The sequence below is a fragment of the Loxodonta africana genome, chromosome 18 (assembly GCF_030014295.1).
Source record: "Loxodonta africana isolate mLoxAfr1 chromosome 18, mLoxAfr1.hap2, whole genome shotgun sequence".
Taxonomy (NCBI): Eukaryota; Metazoa; Chordata; class Mammalia; order Proboscidea; family Elephantidae; genus Loxodonta; species Loxodonta africana.
In genome coordinates, this window is record NC_087359.1 from 29,346,967 (window position 1) to 29,369,842 (window position 22,876).

The window sequence follows — 22,876 nt, forward strand, 5'->3', positions numbered from 1 at the left end:
GTTCAAGTGTCCAAAGAGCTGCTGACTTAGATAAAAGCAGTTTATCTGCTCCTGAGGTTCTTGTATCTCGAGACTTAATTTCTTCTAGCTTGCCAAGCGTGTTGTCTTGAAGCCAACGCAGACAGCACCAAAAGAGGCTGCAAGAAAACCTAGTAAACTATTTGGGCAGCTCAAGACTACAAAACAGAGGATATATCTACATCCTTTTCATATATAATCTCTGAATGTTTACAACATTACTTAAGTTAAACAGAGTTTCTAAAGACTGTTTAACAAGAAAATTAGGTTGGTGTGCCCCATCTTGGAAACGCTGGTGGTGTAGTGGTTAAGTGCTACCGGCTGCTAACCAAAGGGTCAGCAGTTCAAATCCACCAGGCACTCCTTGGAAACCCTATGGGGCAGTTCTATTCTGTCCTACAGGGTCGCTATCCGTCGGAATGAACTCGACGGCAACGGGCTTGGTTTTTTGGTTTTGACCCCATCTTAGAGAAGTTTTAGTTAGGTCTTGCTGAATAAGTAAGCATGTATGGGAATTAACTACTTTTATAAAGTAGGGAATTAACATTTATTGAAAGCCCCCTGTAAGTGTTGCCCTAATATGCATTTTGTATACACTGTCAGAGATAATCAGCAACAACCACATTTTACAGATAATTTGTACTCAAGAAAACAGGCCAGAAAGATAAAGTGTCAATTGCAGAGCCAGAATGTGGATTCAGGACTGAAGGCCTCCAAAGTGTGTGTTCTTTCCCCAACATCATAGAAACATTTCTGTTACAATACAACAGAAAGGGAAAGAAAAGCCTCAAAAAGTTAAAGCATCTTCAAAGGACTTTAAATACTAATTACGCAAATTCTGAATGCAATACACAAAAATAGTGAGGTAAACTTAGAGAAATAAGAAGACAGAGAGGAATCACAGACATTATACGTGGTCAGCACTGATTCCTAAGCAGAGCTTCTCCTCCATGGCTTATCCACCACTGACCTGGGTCTGTCTGTGCTGGGTGGAGATCTGTTTTTGGGAGCTGCAGGAATGCTCTGTGTTGCCAGATCCTGTAGAAGAGGGACTGTTTTGCTGAGCCTGTAATAAAGGTACACCACCAATCACAAAAAAGTTTTGCATCTTTCTCCACAAACATTTGTATGAATGCAAGTGATTATATAAAACAAATCCCTTCTGATGAAAGTTCGAAGTCAGGACCATGTGGCCAAGATGAAAGTAAAACAATTCATATATGAGACACAGGGGCTGAGACATGGTGGCTTAAACCATGTTCCTACAAATAGGTTTAAAATATCACATTATTATGATTTTTAAAACAAGTAATTAGAGGAAACTAAAAGTTATCCCTATAGTAACAAGCCGTTCTCACTTGCATTTTGATATGCTTTTGTCAGAGCAGGCTGGTGAAGCGTCCAGTGTACAGGGAATGCACGTGACTGACTGGTCAGGAAGGACAGCAGACACACTACAGTATTCAGAACAGTCTCCTAAATATGCAAACAGTATCCAGGAACACACAAACCCATTGCCGTCAGTCGATTCCAACTCATAGTAACCCTATAGGATAGCGTAGAGCTGCTCCATAGACTTTTCAAGGCTGTAAATCTTTATGGAAGCAGACTTCCACATCTTCCTCCCATGAAGCGGCTGGTAGGTTCAAACCACCAACTTTCCGGTTAGCAGCCATGCATTCAACCACTATGCCACCAGGGCTCAAACGCACAGTGTGTTCCAAAAGTCCAGGCTGATTTTCAGTACTGTCACTTGATGGCTGTGGCGGTTATACACGGATTTACAAGGCATTCTAAGGCATTTTTTAATTTATAAGGTATATGATTTAATATAATTCAAATATTCAGGAATATACAATCATTATACTTCTGACTTCTGACAGTCCTTTTTAAAATATAGTACAATTGCACCCAATACTGTATCACCATCACAGCCATAACAAGGAAATATTAGATATTCTAAGGACTATGAAATAATGGAAATACAATAGTACTATCTCCTTAGAGAATGAAGCTTTTGCACATATGTAAATCTTTCTGATACTTTTCACATATTTATTTATTTTTCTAATCATTTATCATAGTGATAATGGTATAATCACTATGTACTGAGCAATTACCGCATACTAAATACTTCACTGACATGACCACATGTAATCCTTCCAACAACCCTGGAAGTGGTAGTTGTGATTGTTGTTGTTATTATTCCCATTTTACAGGTAAAGAAAATGGAATTCAATGACATTAAGTGCCTTATTCAGGGTCACAGTAATACGACATGTCTCATGAAAGCTGAGGGCTGCTTGCTCCACAATGACCACTCTCAGTGGCTTCAGTAGACTTCTCTAGTAAACAAGTTACAGGGTACTGTTACGACCATGCACTGAACAAGCTAAGCACTTCATACAAATGTTTTCCTTGAAGCCTCATACAGCCTTGTAAGCTAGGCAGTGTTATTGTCCTCATTTTATTTACTCATTCAACGACTACTTATTGAGCACTCACTTACTAGTACTAAGCACGGTATTAGGTGTTGAGGATGCAATAGCCAAGAAAAACAAACATAAATGAAAGACCCAGTCCTTACTCTGCCTTAACGAAGCTTACAATCCAAGGGAAGATGTCAACAAATATTTGCTGGAAAAAAATGTTGACTAAATAATCACATAATAAATGCAAAATTACAATTAGGGTAAGTACTATCAGAACATACAACAGGGTACACAATCTAGAGAGTCAGGACTGAATTACCTGAGAAAGTAACATCAGAGTTAAGATTTGAAAAAACAAAAAAAAAAGCAGTCATGGCGGAGAAAGAGGTGATGGGGTCATTTTAGGTAGAGAATATTTCAGAGTAGAGGCCCTCTTAAGAGGCCCCACTCTCTCTTAAGAGTAGGGGAAAGGTGAAGACCAATCTGGGGTTGAAAGAAGTCCAAAAAAAAAAAAAGAACTAATCTCAGAGCCAGGAGCCCTGGTGGTGCAGCAGTTAAAGTGCTTGGCTGCTGACAGAAAGGTTGGTGAGTAGGTCTACGGTTCAAACCTACCAGCTATTCTGAGGGAGAAAGATGTGGCAGTGTGCTTCCGTAAAGATTATAGCCATGGAAACCCTATGGGGCAGCTATACTTTGTCCTACAGGGTCGCTATGAGTCAGAATCAACTCAACAGCAATGTTTTTTTTTTGGCTTTTAGTCTCAAAGAAAGAAGCCCCAGTAGTACAATGGTTAAGCGCTTGGATGCTAACTGCAAGATCGGCAGTTTGAACCTACCCAGTGGCTCCACAGGAGAAAGACCTGGCGACCTGCTCCTGTGCAGGTTACAGCCTGGAAAACCCTATGGGACCGTTCTGGCCTATCCATGGGGTTGGTATGGGTCAAAACCAACTCAAGGGCCCCGAACAACAACAGTCTCACAGAGGTTAAACAGTTTGCACAGCCAGCAGATGGCAGGGCTGCAATTAGGAGACAGGTCTGTGTAAGTCCAAATACCTGAAAATGTTCTCTAACCCTTCTAAAATGCAGCAAACCTGACCTTTCCTTAATGACTAAGGGTCACCATAAAAATATATATATATATATAATGAACCTCAAATATTATACTGCCCTATGATACCAATGTAATCTTTCAGTTATCATTAGATTGCTCTTATAATCCTCCCCTTTTTTGTTTCTAAACAAGTATGATTGTTTGAACTGTATTTATAGTAAGAACCAGTAAGAATTAAATGGCTACTTATAAAAGTTCTACAGATGTCTAGATTTTGGTTTATAGGTTCTCTTAAGATGCTTTTTTTTAATATAAGCTCGTTTCTGATTCTAAGCTTTCTCTCAGAAAACCAAGGGTGCTAGATGTGTGACTGAGCAAGATGTTTCCAAACTAAACCTTTCTGTAAAAATGCCTATATAAATAACCCAATGATAAGAAGTAAAAATGGTAAAATTATCTGAGGAAATGGGACACAGGATAGGAGGTAGCAAATCCTCGTGAAAACGAGAACAATACCTTCAAAATGTAAAATGTACCACGCAAATAATAAGGACTTGTTACAAGTTGAGTCCTTGGTAGGAAAGATACTTTAATTCTGATCACTGATTCAATATTGTGAACCTCTATGCCCGGTTCTGTGTTAAACACTAACCAAAGAAAACTAAACCCATTGCCATCAAGTCGATGCCGACTCATGGTAACCCTACAGGACAGAGCAGAACTGCCCCATAGGGTTTCCAAGGAGCGGTTGGTGGATTCAAACTGCCAACCTTTTGGTTAGCAGCCAAATGCTAAGCCATCGCGCCACCAGAGCTTCGCATGTTAAACGTTAGACACATAAAACTGGAAAACAAAGGGTTTATACCCTCCCAACAAGTCAGTGATTACAGAATAATGTCCCAGGGACAAGAGAACAGAGCCCACCTTGCTAAGCCAGCCACTGGACTTTGAATTAAGTCCAATCCCTACCTAGCAAAACATTCTCCCCAGATTTCTGTATTTTTTGTTCCTATTATAAATTATAAAATACTGGCTTCCAACTCATGATGATAGGTTGAATCTCCCAGCATTTCACTGAAATACAGAGAATAAAGCTATTTTTAAAGTGAAATCATAATAACACCCCTAAAAACAAAGAAACAAAGAATCGGAAAATTTTAAATTTTTAGAAACATTCAAAAGCAGTTGCCATCAGATTGAGAGAGAAATTAAAGAAATTCATAGCTCAAAATATCATCAATAAGACAGGCTGAGTGTTTTCAAGGGAGCTCCTGCAAAGTTCCAAGCTGAGAGTTACAAACATGAAAAGCATGAGTGATTCATGGAACAATGGTCAGGCATTAAAAACTCCTACTGCTAGCAGCTGAGCCAATACGGCTCCTCTTGACGCCCTCCTTTGTATACAGAGGGCCCTTGAGACTACCTGCTTCTGACCCCACGATAAAGCACTAAACAGATCTCTTAAATAACAAGCACACAAATATCAAAGAATGAAAAAGAGTGGGTCCAGGGAAGGGCTCTCTTAATGTGGGTACTGAGGTTTGAGAAGAAAAGCAGAGAAAGCATAGTAACTCTGCCCTCCACAAATGATAAAGGCAGAAGTAAAAGGAAGGCAGCTCTGCAAAGAGTGAAATAACTCACCCACCTGAATAAAGCCCTGCTTACTTTTTTTTTACTTTACTTCGGAAGCTACGAGTTGTAATCGACTAGACGGCATTGGGTTTTTTTTTTTTACTTTACTTTGATACCTGTAGAGGAGCTGGTCTTCCTACCTGGAGCTTACCAGACACTTGTGGAGATCACAGTCAACCCTCCCACTACTCTTTGGGAAGCAGTAACTACACTACCACAGACAATTCATGTCAGCAATCTATACTCGTCATCCTAATCCTTTTCAAGAAAACCAACACATGAAAGAGAAGATCCAAGATGAAAATATAAAATCTGATCCTAGAGGAAACAGATTTAGTTAAAAATAATTAAAAAAATAAAGTATAAAAATAGAGGGTCAAAATGATACCGCATCTATAAATATAAAAATGCAACAAAAACACACAAAAAGAAAGTTGACAAATTAAGATTATCAAAATTTTAAAAACTGAATAGAAAAGCTGCAATACAGAATGCACATAGTTCTAGTCAGTGGTCTAGAAAGAAAATCTTGCAGGACATAATGCAAAAAGTTAAAGAGATAGATTATGAAAGCAAAGTTAGGAGACATGAATGACACGAAAACTCCAAAATCTATATAATAAGCTTTCAGGAAGAAAAGAATTGACAGAAAGAAAAAAAAAAAAATCAAAGAAACAACAAGATAAAATTTCTCTGAGATAAAAAGATATGTCTTCAAGGAGGGAGTAAAAAAAAAAAAAACTACCTCTATTCAAAGATGACATGATTTTGCATACAGAAAATCCTATGAAATCCACACCCAAAAAAAATATAAAAATGAATTCACCAAGATTGTGGGATACAAGATCGATACACAAAATTCAACTATATTTTCTATACTCCATCAATAACTATCTATCCAACATAAAATTAAGAAAATGATCCTATCTACAATAGTATCAAAAAGAATACTTAGGAATAATTTTAGCAAAAGAACTACACGACTTGTGAACCGAAAACTGCAAAGCATTATTGAGAGAAATTAAGGAAGACCTAAATAAAGGGAAAGATAGCTCAACTTCTTGGATTGGAAGACTCAGATAGTTAGGATGGCAATACTCTCCAAACTGATCTACAGATTCAACACAATTCCTATCAAAATCCCATGTGCCTTTTTTGCAGAAATTGATGAGCTAATTCTAAAATTCATATGGAAATGCAAGGGATCCAGGGTAACCAAAAACAATCTCGAAGAAAAACAAACATGGAGGAATCATACTTCACAATTTCAAAACTTATTACTAAGCCATCAGAATCAAAGTAGTATGGTACCGGCATAAGGATAGAGATATACATTAACGGATTAGAATTGAAGAGTCCAGAAATAAACTCTTACTATGGTCAACTGATTTTTGAAAAGGGTGCTAAGACAATGCAATGGAGAAAGAATACTTTCCAACAAATGGTACAGGGAACTGGACAGCCACATGCAAATGAAGCTGCACCTATACCTTATACCATATACAAAAATTATGGATCAAAGGGCTAAAACTATAAAACTCTTAGAAGAAAGTATAAGATTAAATCTTGGCGACCTTGTGTTAAGCAGAGCTTCCTCAGATATGACACAGAAGCACAAGGAACAAAAGAAAAAAATAGACACACTGGACATAATTAAAATTTAAAACTTTTGTGCTTTAAAGGACACTAGTGTTTTTTTAATCAAGAAAGTGAGTGGAAGCCCTGGTGGCATAGTGGTTAAGTGCTACAGCTGCTAACCAAAGGGTCGGCAGCTCGAATCTGCCAGGTGCTCCTTGGAAACTCTATGGGGCAGTTCTACTCTGTCCCATATGGTCGCTATGAGTCGGAATTGACTCAACGGCACTGGGTTTGGTTTTGGGTTTTTGTTATCAAGAAAGTGAAGACTACCCACAGAATTGGAGAAAATGTTTGCAAATGATAGCTCTGTAAGGATCTGATATCAAGAATATATAAAGAACTCTTGCAATTGAACAACAAAAAAAAAACCCAATTTTTAAAAGGGGCAAAAGATCTGAACAGACATTTTTTCCAAAGATAGACAAATGGCTAATAAGCACATAAAAAGGTGTTTGATATCAAAACCAAAATGAGACAGTACTTCACACTCACTAGCATGGCTAGAGTCAAAAACACAGGCAGTAACACATGTTGGTGAGAATATGGAAAAACTCACACATTGCTGGTGGGAATGTAAAATTTTACAATGACTTTGAAAAACAGTCTGGTAGTTCCCCAAAAAATTAAACACAGAGTTACTACCTAATTCAGCAATTTTCCTAGGTATGAACCCAAAGGAAATAAAACCATATGTCTACACAAAAACTTATACATGAATATTCATAGCAGCATTACTGATGGAAACAACTCAAATACCCATCAACTGATGAGCGGATCAACAAAATATGCCCAACTGAGAATCAAAAAGGCAGATTATAGTTATTAAAATACATCCATGAAAATCCATGAGGCCAAAATGATAATCAAAGAAAACAATCTGTCACCATTTAATGCAGGTATTAAATCAACTCCTTGCCTTAAAAACAAAAATTTAATTTAAAAAATTAAAAAAAAAAAAAAAAAACTAAGCATTTAACCCACCCTTTGCTAGGAACTGTATCTCAGCACAGCCCAATAAACTCAGACAATAACAGGCAAGTTCTATTTTCCAGAAGAATGGACGTTAACAGGGGTTAAGTGGGATAATGTCAATTTAGCCAGGTTAATAGGCTGTTAAATTAGCATATTTGGAGGTAAGAGGTCACGATTTCAGAAATGTATACAATACTTCAACATTAAAAAGAAAAAGCAAACTGTATTCTTAAAAACCAAGCTTTTAAGAACATCCTGTGTAATGATAAAAGATGTAACTTTCAAGGAAATAATAGCCGTGGTCCTAAAACAAACAAACAAAAAAGATCCAGTAGACCTTGACAAGTAGAACTAATCCAATGACTAGGACTTTTTTCTTCTTAAAAAAAATTTTTTTCTTCTTAGTGACTCCAATAAAATCACTGGGTTTTGCAATGAATAATAATGAAACAACCATAATATCTTAAATGCTCCTTAATTGTTTTCAAGCTTTACAATAATTTAAAAGCAGAAAAGACTCAATTATGCTGAAAAGAAACAGTAAATATCACACACTTAAAATTCAATAGTACACAGCAATTCCACTCCCAGGTATACACCCAAAAGACCTGAAAGCAGCAACATGAACAGATATACACCCATGTTCACTGTAGCACTATTCATAATAGCCAAAAGGTGGAAACAACTGAAATGTCCACCAACTGATGAACAGATAACCAAAATGTGGTGTATACACACAGTGGAATATTACTCAGCCATAAAGGGAAATAAGTCCCCATGCGGGCCACAACATGGATGAACCTTAAGGACATTACGCTGAACAAAGTAAGTCAGACACAAAAGGACAAATACTGTATATCACTTATACGGAATAAGCAAATTTACAGAAACCTAAAGCAATTAGTGGTTACCAGGAGTGAGAGGGAGGGGGAAAAAAGTGGGGTTTTGCTCAGAGTGCTTTGTAGGTCTGTTAAGTGGTGGAACAGTTTGAAAAAAGAGAGGGGAAATGGGTGTACAACTTGAAGAATGTAATCAATGTCGCTGAAGTCTACATGTAGAAAATGATGAAATTTATGTGTCAGGTGTATATCACAATTTTAAAAAATGCAATAACTAAAAGGCTGGAATGTAGGGGAGAAAGCTGGGTGACAGCTATGAGTATGTTAAACTCATCTTTCAAAACAGGGAATAAATATATCTTGTCTAAAGTTGATTAAATAAGGGAAGTTATTTGAAGTTAAAATGATAATATGAGAAAATCTAAAATATAAACTTTCAACACTGGTCACCTCTGTGAGGTATGAAATGAAGATGCAGAGGAAAGAATTTTACTCTTCTCTATCACTTCAATTTTTTGCGGATCATGTATGTGTATTATTTTTACAATTTAAAAATGTATATACTTACGATTAAAAAATCAAATGTCCTATGTCAAAACATATAAAATTAAGTAACTATAATTTTAAACATTAAAGGCTCAAACTCTGCAGCCTGTTATTTTTGCTTTATCAACATATTTTTAAGTGCTTTCATCACTGACATGAAAATCTGGCTTCTTTCGTCAGCTGTATAGGGGTCCATCATTTAACCAGTCCTTTTATGAAGGATGCTTTTATTAATTCAGGCAACACAGACTTAAACTGAGTGCCTACTAGAGCAGTTCCTGTTCTGGGCACTAGAAATACAGAAGTGACCTGATGGAGCTTACATTCCAGTGGGGAGAAAGTAAATTACAGTGGGTAATAAGAGCTCTGGCAAAAAACAAAGCAGGGCGTAGGAGCTAGAGAATACATGGGGGTAGACAAGGAGGAGCTGCTGCTTTACACAGCGTGGTCAGGGTAGGCCTTTCTCGTAAGGTAAATTTAAGCACAGACAAGAGACAACTGAGGGAGCAAGGCATGCAAATATCCGGGGGAACAATGTTAAGGGAAAGAGAACACCACGTGCAAAAGCCCTGAGGTGTGAGAAGACATGGTTGTATTCAAGAAACAGCAAGGCGGCCAGTGTGGATGGAACTTGGTGAGGGAAGGAGACAGTAATAAGAGAGTATACAAGGCCTTGGGGCCATTTTAAGGACTGTGGCTTTTTGAAGCCACTGGACAGTTTTGAGCAGGGGAGTCACATGATTTGACCTATGTTTCAATAGGATCACTCTGCTGTGTTGAGAACAGATTAAAAAGAAACAAAGGAATCCAGCTAAAAAGCTACTGCAATAATCTTGGTAGGAAATGAGACAACAACGGTTTAGATTTGAGTGTTAGTAGTGAAGGTGGTTAGAAGTGGTAGAATTCTGAACATATTTAGAAGGTAAAATCAACAAGGTTTGCAGAAGGATTTGGATCTGGAGTATAAGACAGAGAGAAGAGACAGGGATGGCTCCAAAGTGTTCAACCTGAAACAATAGAAGAGAGCTGCCAATTATTGAGATGTAGAAGGCTCTGGGAGAAAGGGGTTTAGCGTTGGGGGGCAGAATGAGGAGCTCGGTTTAGATATGTTAAATCTGATATGCTTATTACACATAAAAAGGAGATAACCTTTATGTGACTTTTTATGCAAGTGACTATGCAGGTCTGGAATTAAGGGTAGAGCTGTGGGCTGGAGATATAAATTTGGGAGTCCTCTGCACATAGGTGATAATTAAAGCAAAAGAAAAACTTCATGAGATTACATGGAGAAAGAGTAGATCCAGGAGTTTGAAGACTGAGTCCTGGAGCACTCCAATGTTTAGAGAACTGGAAGAACCATGAAAGTAAAAGCCAAGTGAAGAGCATGTGGTTGGAAAAGGAGTAATCAACTGTGGCTGATGGATCACTTTGGATGAGGTTTGAGAACTAAACTAATGGGGTTAACAACAATATCCTTGCATTTGGAGCCCAGGTGGCAGAGTGGTTAAGAGCTCGGCTGCTAACCAAACCGTCAGCAGTTGGAATTCACCAGCTGCTCCTTGGAAATCCTATGGGGCAGTTCTACTCTATCCTATAGGGATGCTATGAGTCAGAAATCGACTCAATGGCAACAGGTTTGTTTTTTTTGTTGTTGTTATCCTTGCATTACACTGGGCAAATCTGCTGCAAAAGACCTCTTTGAAGTATTAAAAAAGATGTCACTTTAAGGTCTAAGGTGTGCCTGACCCAAGCCATGGTGTTTTCAATCGCCTCATATGCATGGGAAAGCTAGACAATGAATAAGGAAGGCTGAAGAAGAATTGATGCCTCTGAATTATGGTGTTAGCAAAGAATATGGAATATAATATGGACTTCCAAAAGAATGAACAAATCTGTCTTGGGAGAAGTACAGCCAGAATGCTCCTTAGAAGCAAGGAGGGCAAGACTTTGTTTCACATACTTTGGACATCATGTTTGGTAAAGTAGAGGGTCTGTGAAAAAGAGGAAGACCCTCAACGAGATGGATTGACAAAGTAGCTGCAACAATTAGCTCAAGAGTACCAATGATTGTGATTATGGCGCAGGACCGGGCAGTGTTTCATTCTGTTGTGCATAGGAGTGTGAGTCAGAACCAACTTGACAGCACCTAACAACATCTTTGTTCTGGAGCCCTGGTGGTGCAGTGGTGAAGCACTCAGCAGCTAACTGAAAGGTCAGCAGTTCAAACTCACCAGTCACTCTGTGGGAGAAAGATGTGGCAGTCTGCTTCCATAAAGATGACAGCCTTAGAAACCCTGTGGGGCAGTTCTACCCTGTCCTACAGGATCGGTATGAGTCAGAATCAACTCGATGGCAACACGTTTTTTGGTTGTTCAGAGTTCCTTTGGAACACTGGTAGAGGCAAATTGCTTCCAGATTTTTACAATTATAAACAATACCACAATAAACATCTTTGTGTGGTTTTATGGAGATGGAATTCTGGAACCAACAATAAGTAAACTTAACATGGAAATATACTAACCAACATGTCCAAATGACTGCACCAATTTACAGCCAGTATAAAACTGAGTGTGTCTCTAAAACATCACGTACACTGACAACTGTTCAAACTTATTAATCCATGCCAATTTGATTAGTCAAAAATGTTATCTTGTTTTATTTTACATTTCCTTATGGCTGAAGTTGAGCATTTTTTCACGTGATTAGCCATTTGTCTTTCCTTTTTCCCCCTATAAAACTTCCCGTTATAGCCTCTGCCTATTTTTCTAGGAATCTGCTTGTCCTTATCTATTACTTTACAACATTTGTTGCATATTAATGTTATCTCTTTTAGTTTTTTCTTTCTTTTTATTACTAAGCTTATATCCTAGCTGGAACAGCAAAAAAGCAAAGAGAACAGAACTCTACCAAAGCATTTAGGCCTTTGTTTTTTTATACTGTCTCCATGTTCCTTCTTGGTTTTTATACCATTGTTTCCATGCTTTCTTCATAAATAATCGTCTTCCTTCTCTTTTCAATTTCTCTCCTACGTGAGAACAACCTGGCTATAGCATCTGTAATGCCTCTGACAGCTTGTATATACTAATAGTAGTATGGCTGTCATTCATGTGCACCCACCACAAACTTGCATTTCCATAGCTTTTACGAAAGGCTTACAGTAGGGAAACAAGTTCTTGCTGATCAAAATCTTGTATATTTAATTATGTGCCCACCACACAGTGGGCACTCAGTAAATATTTGTGGAATGAACAAAGGGAACTCCCCTCAAGGGAAAAGTCATTTTTAAGGCAATAAAAGAAAGGACAAATAACCCACTGATTATCCAAGGTTCTGCCTGGGAAAAGTTAGATCTAAGATGAAAATTAAAAAAAAATTGGTGACTAAAAAGCACACATTAATATGCCTACAGGAGTCCCTGGGTGGCAGAAATGGTTAAGTGTTCAACTACTAGCGGAAAGGTTGGCAGTCTGAAGCCAGCCAGAGGTGCCACGGAAGACAGACCTGGTGATTTGCTTTTGAAATGTCACAGTCTTAAAAATCCTATGGAGCAGCTCTACTCTGCACACATGAAACCGCCATGAGTCAGAATCAACTCAACAGCAACTAACAACAACAACAACAGGTGTGTATGTACGTATCTATTCATTCTCTAAAACAAACTACAAAGCACTGCATTCTCATAAAAACTACTTCACACTGCTGTCAGGCCACCCATAATAGTAAGTGATCAATTTTTCCATTTTTAAATTAGGTGGTTTCCTTTGCTACCCAAGGATAAATTTATACTGTCTTCATACAAGAAGTTTCTTCACTTGTTTAATGATTTAAAAATTCTGTGACTTTTTTACAAGTTTTATCATTTCTTCCTTAAAGTAAAGCTAAGATAACCATAAGAAAGTATATGAAATAATGCATAATTCTGTATTTTTTTATTTCCTTTATAAAGACACCCACCATTTTCACGGCCTTTGAATACAGTTGCAAATTGGCTAAAGATTCACAGAATCCACACAGCAAAAAAAAAGAGGAGACTTTTAATGGAGAAAATGAACAGTAAGGAAGAAAAAAAATTGCATCAGTGGTGACTTCAGCTCTTGGGAGGTACTCTTAAAAAATAGAAGAATAGGACATTGGGACTTTCTCTTGCTTTATACCACCCTTGGCAATAAACAGGTAGGGCAGAAACCTAGAAAAGTAGCGACTTTGAGTTAGATGGGGTCAAGCTTTCATAATCAATTCTTGTTCTTCAAGGCGGGACAAAGAAGCAAGATGAAAGGAACAAGCAGGTAGCAAAATATTCCTGGGAAAAGTTAATTGTATCAACACACTGACGGGGGTGAGGAAAGCAAGTCTGTACAAATCCATTGCCTATCCAGTTGATTCCGACTCACAGTGGCCCTACAGGACAGAGTAGAACTGCCCCATAGGGTTTCCAAAGCTATAAATCTTTATGGAAGCAGCCTGCCACATCTTTCTTCCATGAAGCGGCTAGTAGGTTCGAACCACCAACCTTTCAGGTTGCAGCCCAGTGCTTCATCACCTCACCACCAGGGAGGGCTCCTTAAGTAAGCATGTAGGTAGCCCAAATACCAGACTAGAGGAAATGAACAGTAAGCATATACAGAATGCCTACCTACACACTAAAATTTTACTTACCTGTATACTGCTTTAATTAAGTGACTGCTATAGTTGATTTCATTTTTAATTATTAAAGTATTTTGGTTTTAGTGGAATTTGATTTGTATTTTCTTTACATCTTTGTCATTCTAAGATTTTCCTTCCCACTGTGTGCTCAGACTTTCACAAAGCAGTCTCTCTCAGCAACTTGAACCAGGGAGGACTGAGTAAAAGCACAATGCCTTCAGAAGTGATGCAGAATTGGAAATATCATCATCTCTCTACAAAAATAATTAATCCAATGTCATCAAGGAGCTCCAGGGCAATGACAAGGGTCTATATAAACTTAGCCTTAGTACTCACTGAAACAAAAGTGAAGCAGAGGCCAGCTCCCCTTTGTGCCAGCTGCTCCGTGTCAAGTCGAGGTTTTGCTAGCATCACTGACATTAGGGTTGGCAGAGCGGATTGTTCCTCCGATGTCTCCTTTGCAGCGCTGCCATCTAAACCATAAAGGGGCTGCTCTACTCGCCGCTGGAAAACATTAAAGAAAACACACAAATTACAAAAGAAAGAGAAGCTGAGTATTGCCAAAACACGCAATGGATTAAAAAACAAGTTATCAAATATAAGATGATTTTTTTTTTTTAAATCCTCTCTGAAAACAATTATGGAGAACATAACATCAACACTGGATTACATCCTGTCTATAAACCTAGGCTAATATTGTACTCAATCTCTGCAAATTACATTTTAATGTTTCTATATTTATATAACTCTGAATTTGCAGATTACTTTGTAGAGTTCAACAAATCAACCTCACAATACTTCAAACCAACAAAGGAAATGTCATTTCCATCCTGTAGGTAAATGAAGATTAAGATATTTATCCCATGTTTTTATACTTAGAACTTATTTCAATGGCAATTCTATTCTCACTACACTCTTAGAAAAATCTAAAAAAAAAAAAAAAAAAAAAGATCCACAATACACTAAAAGAATAATATATGACAATCATTTATGCTTTATTCCAGAAATGTAAAGATAGTTTATTATTACCAAATCTACTAATTCATTACATTCATGTTAGGAGGAAAAAATGATTCTTCCCAGACATCAAGGAGGATTTGCATATTGCTGGGGAACTCTTAGAAAACTAGACATATCTGCCTTTAATACAATGAAGAGCTTTTTGTTGTTTTTTTAGACAATATAAACGTAACAGTACAACACTGTAGACCTTTTCATTAAAGTTTTATGAATCAGACAAGGATACCACACTAATTACGTGATCATTCAACATTATCACAGAAGCTTTAGCCAATGTGATAAAAACACATGGGATATAAACATTGGAAAATATAAGATAAAAAGTGTCATTTTGGATGATATAACTATTCACAAAGGAAATCAAGCAAACTGAAGAATTACTACCAGTAAGATGGTCAAATACAAAATAAACATACAAAAACCAACAGCTTTACCATATACCAAAAACAATTGAATATAATCAGAACATGTAATAGAAGAAAAAGCAGATTTAAAACAGCAAAAAAATCTGTAAAATATTCAGGAATAAGCTTATACCTATGAGAAAAAACTACAGCTTCACTGAAGGATATGAACGACAACCTAAATTAAATGGTGAAAGCATGTTCCTGGACTGAAAATGGTAAAGATGCCAAATTTCTCTAAAACCCGATACTCGGGGTTTTTTTTTTAATGTTTCCTTATCTTTTTTTTGGGGGGGGGGGCTTGTTTTGTTTTCTCACTCTTTTGGGGGTTGGTTTTTTGGGGGGGAACCTCACAAATTAATTCTGAGGTTTACATGTAAAAATAATCAAAATTAGTCACATCATTTCTGATAAAGAATATCAGGGAAACCTGACCAGATATCAAAACATACTATAAAGCTACGTTAGTTAAAACAGTATAGTACTGGTATAGGAGCAGACAAATCAGTCAATGACACAAAACAGAGAATTCAGAAACAGACCCATACACATATGGATATATAATTTGTGACAGAGGTGCATTTCAAATTAGTGGGAATTTATGAAAAGATGGCAGGACATCTGCAAAACTACTAGGAAAAAAAAAGCTGATTCCTACCTTATAATAAAAATTATAAGACAAAAATACAGATAAATGTTTTATAACCTCCTGGTGATGATGGACTTTTTAAACATGACATTGAAAAGATAAACCACGCATTAACGTTTAAGAATAGCGCAAAACCTTTAAGTCATAAAGGAAAACACTGATAAATCTAACTAATTCAAATTTTACTTCAACATAAAGTTAAAAGACAAAACTTACAAACAGGCAGAAATCTTACAATACGAATGGCAACGAATTAACGATTTTAATAAATAATGTGCAGCTACCCATAAATAAGAAAAAAAAAGCACTGAAAGAGAAATTCGAAAGACTATTAAACATATGAAAAGATATTAATATCACTAAAAAAAAATAAGTTAAAACGAGGTATTTTTTTCCTAATATGTTAGCAAGGATTACAGTGATAAGGCTTGATATTAGCAAGGTGTGCAGAAACTGGCACCCTCAAACTGCTAGATAACCTTTTAGCAATTTATGTGATGACATAAAATGAGGCTATTCTTTTGACTCCGAAATTACACTTCAGGAATTTACCCAAAGGAAAAAAAAAATGTGGAAGCACAGATATATGTACAAGGACATTTACTACAACATTATTCATAGAATACAAAATATTTACTGGATATTGGTTAAAAAATTAAAACAATGGAAATGAGGAAATCAATTATATGAAGATAGATGCATATACCTAGAAAAGGTCGAGAAATACTTGTCCATTAAACTCTTTAATAGTAGTTCTTTGGAAGTTTTTATCTCACTATTTCTGAATTGTAACTTTCATAATCAGCATGTATCCCTTTAGCAGGAAAAACTAACATTTTCATTTTAGAAAACTAAAATAAATGTATCAAAATGATCTTAACAAGGAATGCAGCTTTTTACTGTATTAGTAGAGTCCTCCTCAAGACCAATAATACTCCTACCCCACTAAATTCAACAGTTTAAATTCAGTCTCCAGAACACTTGTGATATCCACTCACAACAACACTCTAACTTCTTGGGAGAAATATACCTATGAAGCTAAAACTAAAATAGGAGAATAATGCCACAATATAAAAATTATTCATTCTGCCATATATTCAATAAAATCTGCCAAGGGCTGAAAGATTTAAAAATATTTCTGGAAATATGGCAGACTACATTATCTGAACCAACCTGCTTTTGGAAAACAGGATAAAAGATAAAGAAAAGATAGTAAAAGCACTGAAGTGTTGATAGATAGCAGATATCTGACAGGACAAAATCTAAAGGAACCTAAGGAAAATCAGGAACACAAGAGAGGTAAATGCATGTTGTTGTTCTTATGTGTTGCCGAGTCAATTCTGACTCCTAGCGCCAGAACAGAACTGCTCCATCAAGTTTCTAAGGCTGTAATCTTTATGGAAGCAGATTGCCACATTTTTCTCCCATAGAGCAGCTGGTGAGTTCAAATAGCCGACATTTCCATTAGCAGCAGAGCATTTAACCACTGTGCCACTGGGCTCCCCGGGAGCAGATTACCAGGTCTTTTCTCCTGCAGAGCTGCTGGTAGGTTAGCAGTGAGCGCTTAACCACTGTGCTACAAGGGATCCTTCAAAAGAAGCACAGAAGTCACATCTGCTCTAAGAGTACCTGCAGATACTGAATTTCCATTTCCAGGGCACCACAGAGCCAAAGGGAGAGTCACAGGCCAAGACTCACACAGCGTAGAGGGTTCGAAAGGAAGCCCTTGACATTTCAAGCTGGGCTTCCAAAGGCCTACACTCTAAGGGAATGTATAAACCAGAAGAAAACTTCTCTCCAACTCCCACAGGGCTACATGAGCTGCTTTGGTATTAAGGGGAAGGGGGAAGGCTGTTCCCCTGAGAAATGCTAACATAATCCAAATCAGTACTACCTGGGTGGTTAAAAGAAACCAAGCAAACAAAATTCAAGTCACGAGTTTGGTAAATTCACTGTAGTTTTGGAGTAGTAAAATCACTAGGTATTTGGCAAAGGCAGACAAAAATCCTCCCTGAAGGGATGTACCTTCATCAAAGGCCTCAAAGAAACCTCACAGATAATTTTTCAAAAACAATGAGCAGCACATAGTCAAAAATAGTGAAGCATAAAAGAAACAAGGCCATGAGTAACAACTAGGATAAATAAGAGACAGCAGAAACAGATTCACAAAAACTTCTAATACCAGAATTATCAGATTATAAAACAACTAGGTCAACTAGGTTTAAAAAAGAAAAGACAGGCTTGAAAATATATGGAGAAAACAAAACTAAAAAGGCAAAAAAAGTGGGTTAGCAGATTTCAAAAAGAACCAAATAGAAATAAAATATACAATAACCAAAATTAAGAATTCAATTGGGTTAAAAGTAAATCAGACATATATAAACAGAATTCTGGAACAGAAAGGCAAAAAGAAAGTATCTAGAATGGAACAAATACAGAGAAAAAGACAGAAAATATTAATAGGGGCATGGTGATTAACTAAGACAGTCAAACATGTTTATTTGGAATTTCATAAAAGGAGAAAAACGAACACAGGGCAGACATAATACCTGAAGAGGTGATGCCCAATAATTACCTAAAATTGGTGAAACATACTAACAGACCATTTCAGAAACCCACGAAATTCCAAACAGGAGAAATAAAAAGACTTCATGGTGAAGCTGTAGAATACCACAGATAAAGATTTTAATAGCAGTCAGGGAAGAAAGAGCAAATACTTCCAAAGAAACAAAAGTAAATAAAAGCCGATTTCTCAATAGTAACAGTGGGAGCCAGAAGATGGTAGTAATATTTGCACTTGTGTTAAAAGAAAAAATGCCCATGAAGAAATATACACAGCAAAAATATCTTTCAAGAATGAGGACAAAATAAAGTTATTTCAGCAAACAAAAACCTACAGGGTTAATCCCCAGCAGATACATACTAAAGGAATACTAAAGTCAGATGGAAAGTGACCCCAGGTGGACGGTTTATGATGTAAAGTAGAAAGAACTACAAAGAAAGAAGTAAATATATAGATAAATCTAAATGAATAATGAAAAGTGGCCTAAAATACATACAGCAAAAATTAATATAAATACATGATAAAACAGATAACTCCCATAATCATAATAACAGATCTGTATACACTTCTCTTAGCGACTGTGACAGAATAGCCAAAAACCAGAATACAGATTTAAACATCATGATTAACAAAACTGACTTAACAGCAAAACTAAACAATTTTGTTTAGGGATACATACGTGGATAGTCAAACTATAAGGAAAAGCAAATGATTATCACAAAAATTAGAACAGTGGTTACCTCTAGGGTAGAGGGAAGGACTTATGATTAGGGAAGAGCATACACATTTCCAAGATGCTGCAAATATTTTACTTGTTTACCTAAGTCGTGATTACATGAACGTTAACTTTGTAATAATTTTCTAGAAAATTACTTTGTGAAGGGCTACATAGCAAACATTTAAGGCTTTGAAGGCCACATATCTCTATCATATAGTCTTCTTTGTTTCTACAACCCTCTAAAATTTTAAAAATCTAAGAAAACAAGCAAAACACATACAGATGACAATTCTGGAACCCTGAGCATCAAATGAAATGATAAAAGGATAAAGAACTAGATCGAACACTAACTAGACACTGACTGAAAACAATGAAAGAGAAGATGGAATAGAGGGGCCCTACCAGGCGACCCAACACAGCATGACCATTTTGGAACAAAGGCAGCAGCAGTCTCATTCTCGGATGGGAAGCACAGCAGGCTACTGCACAGAATTTCCCAACAGGACACGCAGTAACTGGGTAGACATACTCAGTGTGAAATAAGGTCCTGGTTGCTGGCTACAGCTAACAGGAACAGCCCAGGCACCCTCACCCGGTAAGAGAAGCATACTCCTCCTCCCCTCACTCTCCTGGTGATTAAAAAAATTAGCAGCACAAAATCCCCCATCCCTGCAGCCCCGACCACCAGGGAACAAGGTTATGAGTCAGAGCCCCACCCTGCTCCTCCTCACCCAGCCCCAACCACCACTCTGCCCCGCTCCGTTCCAACTGCCACCTCTTACTGCCCAACAATCCCGCCAAGTGGCATTAACCACTTGTCCCGCTCCTCCTGCCCATCAACCCAGCTGAGCTCCCTTCCCCTGTCCAGCGAGAGGAGGCGGAAGCCCAATCATACATGTACCCACCCACTGCTCCCTCTGCCCACATGGGCCCACACGCAGCTGCCCACTGACCACTCCCCCTCTCTCCCCCTCTCCCTGCCCCTCCTGCCCACCAACCTAGCCAAGTGGCACTAGCCACTCGCTCCACTCTTCCCACCTGCTGACGCAGAAGAGTTCCCTCTCCCCTCCTCCCATCCAGTGAGAAGCGTTAGCAGTGTGACCGTGCACGCAGCCACCTGTCGCTTGCCCCTCCATCACAGGGTGAGGGGCGGAACCATGCACATGCATGTGCACACACCCACAAACTGTGCCCTACCTGGCCCAGATTGGTGAGAGGTGGCGACAGCACGACCATGCCTACACCAGGCCGTCACTCTCTCCCCTGACCCTCTGCCCAGTGAGAGACAGTGGTAGTGTGACCAGAAGCATACCTGACAGCCACTCCCTCCCCGCTCCTGGTAAGCAGTGGCAGCACAACCCCAAATGTACCCATCCACTCTCCCCTTCGGGGGAGAGGCAGTGGCAGCACAACTCAAATGTACCAGACTGCTGCTCCCCTCCCTCCTTTCCCCTCTCCTGCCAAGGGGTGGCAAGCATGTGATAGCACGCTGCTGGCCCACCACTCACACCCCCGACCACCATGTGAGAGGTGGCGGGAGCGTGACTGTGCATTCACTAGCCTACCACTCAACCCACCCTTATCCAGCGGGGGACAGTGACCATGCCCCCCACTTTCCAGTCACACCTGCTGCCCAACTCACTCGGTGAGTGCTACTGCCCACCCAACCTGCCCTCAGCTGCCCTGCAGGACCAGTGAACCTGAGTTCACACACATAGCTGCTACCCCACCCACCTGGAGACAGGTGGTGGGCACTCCAGTGCAGCCAGACTAGTGACCAGATTATCATGCTTATCCTGCCTACCTGGATACTTCAAAACATAACAAAAAATTGGAACTCAGCAAATAAACATATAATTAATAAAAATAACAACAACTTAATGCCTGAGAAACAAAAGACTATCAAATCACCTAAAAAAGCAGGAAAAGATGTCTCCAGCAAAGTGACCAAAATAAAGAACCAGAAAACTTTCAGGAGGAAGAAATGGTTATGGAACTACCTGATAAGGAACTCAAAAGACTTATATATAGGGTCCTTGAAACAGTTCAAGGAAAACACAGACAAAACCAAGGAAAACGCTGACACAACTTTAGAATAATTCAGGAAAACAACACTAAGAACAAAATGACAAAATAGACAATTAGAAACCATACAAAAACAGCAACTAGAAATCCAGAAGATTAACACTAAAATTTCAGAACAGATTAACGCACTGGAAGGACAAAGGGGTAGAAGTGAATCAGTGGAAGAAAGAATCACTGAAATAGAGGATAAAAAAAAAAAGGAATGAAGAAAACCTAAGAGTTATGTGGGACACTAGCAAAAGAGTTATGTGGGACATTCCTGATCAGAATACCAGGTCAGGAATAAACAAAAAAAAAGGATATATAAATTTTTGAAGATTTGCTGGCAGGAAACTTCCCTAATATCATGAAAGGTGAGAAGATGTCCATTCATGAAGCTCAACCAACCCCAAATAGGACAGTCCTCAAAAGAAAATCACCTAAACATATCGTAATTAAACTTTCCAAAATGAAAAACAAAGAAAGAGTCCTGAGAACAGCTTGGGAGGAACGAAATATTACCTACAAGCTCTGATTTCTTAGCAGAAACCATGGAGGCAAGAAGGCAATGAGATGACGTACATAAAACTCTGAAAGAAAAAAACTGCCAACCGAGATTTATATATCCAGCAAAATTGTCCCTCAAAGATGATGGCAAAATTAGGACATTTCCAGATAAGCAAAAATCAAGGGAATTTGTAAAAATCATACCAACCTTACAAAAAATACTAAACAGAGTTTTTTGGGCAGAGAACCAACATCAGACAACCTGACATTAAGGCTCATGACAACATTACCCGGAAACCAATTTTCAAAAATAAAATAAAGCTACACTACTAAAAACAGGGAAACAGAGATGTCAATCTGTAAACAAAGACAAATTCAAAACAAATAGAGGGAATAAATGGTGTACATACAGAACTTCCATATGGAGAGGAAATCAAAGCAATATCAAGAAAGAACAGCCTGTTTTAGACGTAGGAAGATAAAAGTAAATTTCAGGAAAACCACAAAGAAAATTAATAAACCTTCTCACCAAAATAAGAAAGAGGAAAATCATAAAGACTCAGTAAATACAAAATCAACAGCAATGAAGAAAATGAAAAGAAAATCCATAAACAAAAAGAATGAAGCACAAGAAAGTATATGAACAAAGAAATCACCAACACCACAGAAAAAAGCACAAAATGACAGCAGTAAACTCATCCCTACCAATAATTACACTGAATGTAAATGAATTAAATGCACCAGTCAACAGAGAGATAGTGGCAGAACAGATAAGAAAACACGACCCATCAATATGATGCCTACAAGACACACACTTTACAAATATAAAGATAAGATAAAAATCAAAGGATGGAAAAAATATCAAGCAAATGGCAACCAAAAAAGAGCAGGCGTGGCAATATTAATCTCTGATAAAAAAGACATGTAGGCAAAAACCAGCATAAGCGACAAGGAAGAGTATTACGCGATGAGTAAAGGGTCAATCTAACAGAGCACATAATCATAAAAAGTATCTACACACCCAATGAAAGAGCTCCAAAATACATAAAACAAATGTTAACAGAATTGAAAAGAGAAACAGACAACTTTACAATAGCTGGAAATTTTAATAGATCACTTTTGATGAAGGACAGAACAACTAAAGACTCAACAAAGACACAGAAGATCTAAACAATGCA

General features: G+C 37.9%; 1 protein-coding gene across 7 annotated transcripts in view; it reads right to left on the reverse strand.

The window, feature by feature from the left end:
• The window catches only part of TLK2 (tousled like kinase 2), a 145,020-nt gene that overhangs the window by 48,407 nt on the left and 73,737 nt on the right, over positions 1–22,876 (reverse strand). For all 7 annotated transcript variants that reach the window (XM_064270966.1, XM_064270965.1, XM_064270963.1 and 4 more), the window contains 2 exons: positions 14,110–14,277; positions 989–1,084 (listed from right to left, as the gene is read on the reverse strand). In XM_064270966.1, coding sequence (XP_064127036.1) covers positions 989–1,084; positions 14,110–14,277 — 264 coding nt within the window. The remainder of the gene's footprint in view (positions 1–988; positions 1,085–14,109; positions 14,278–22,876) is intronic.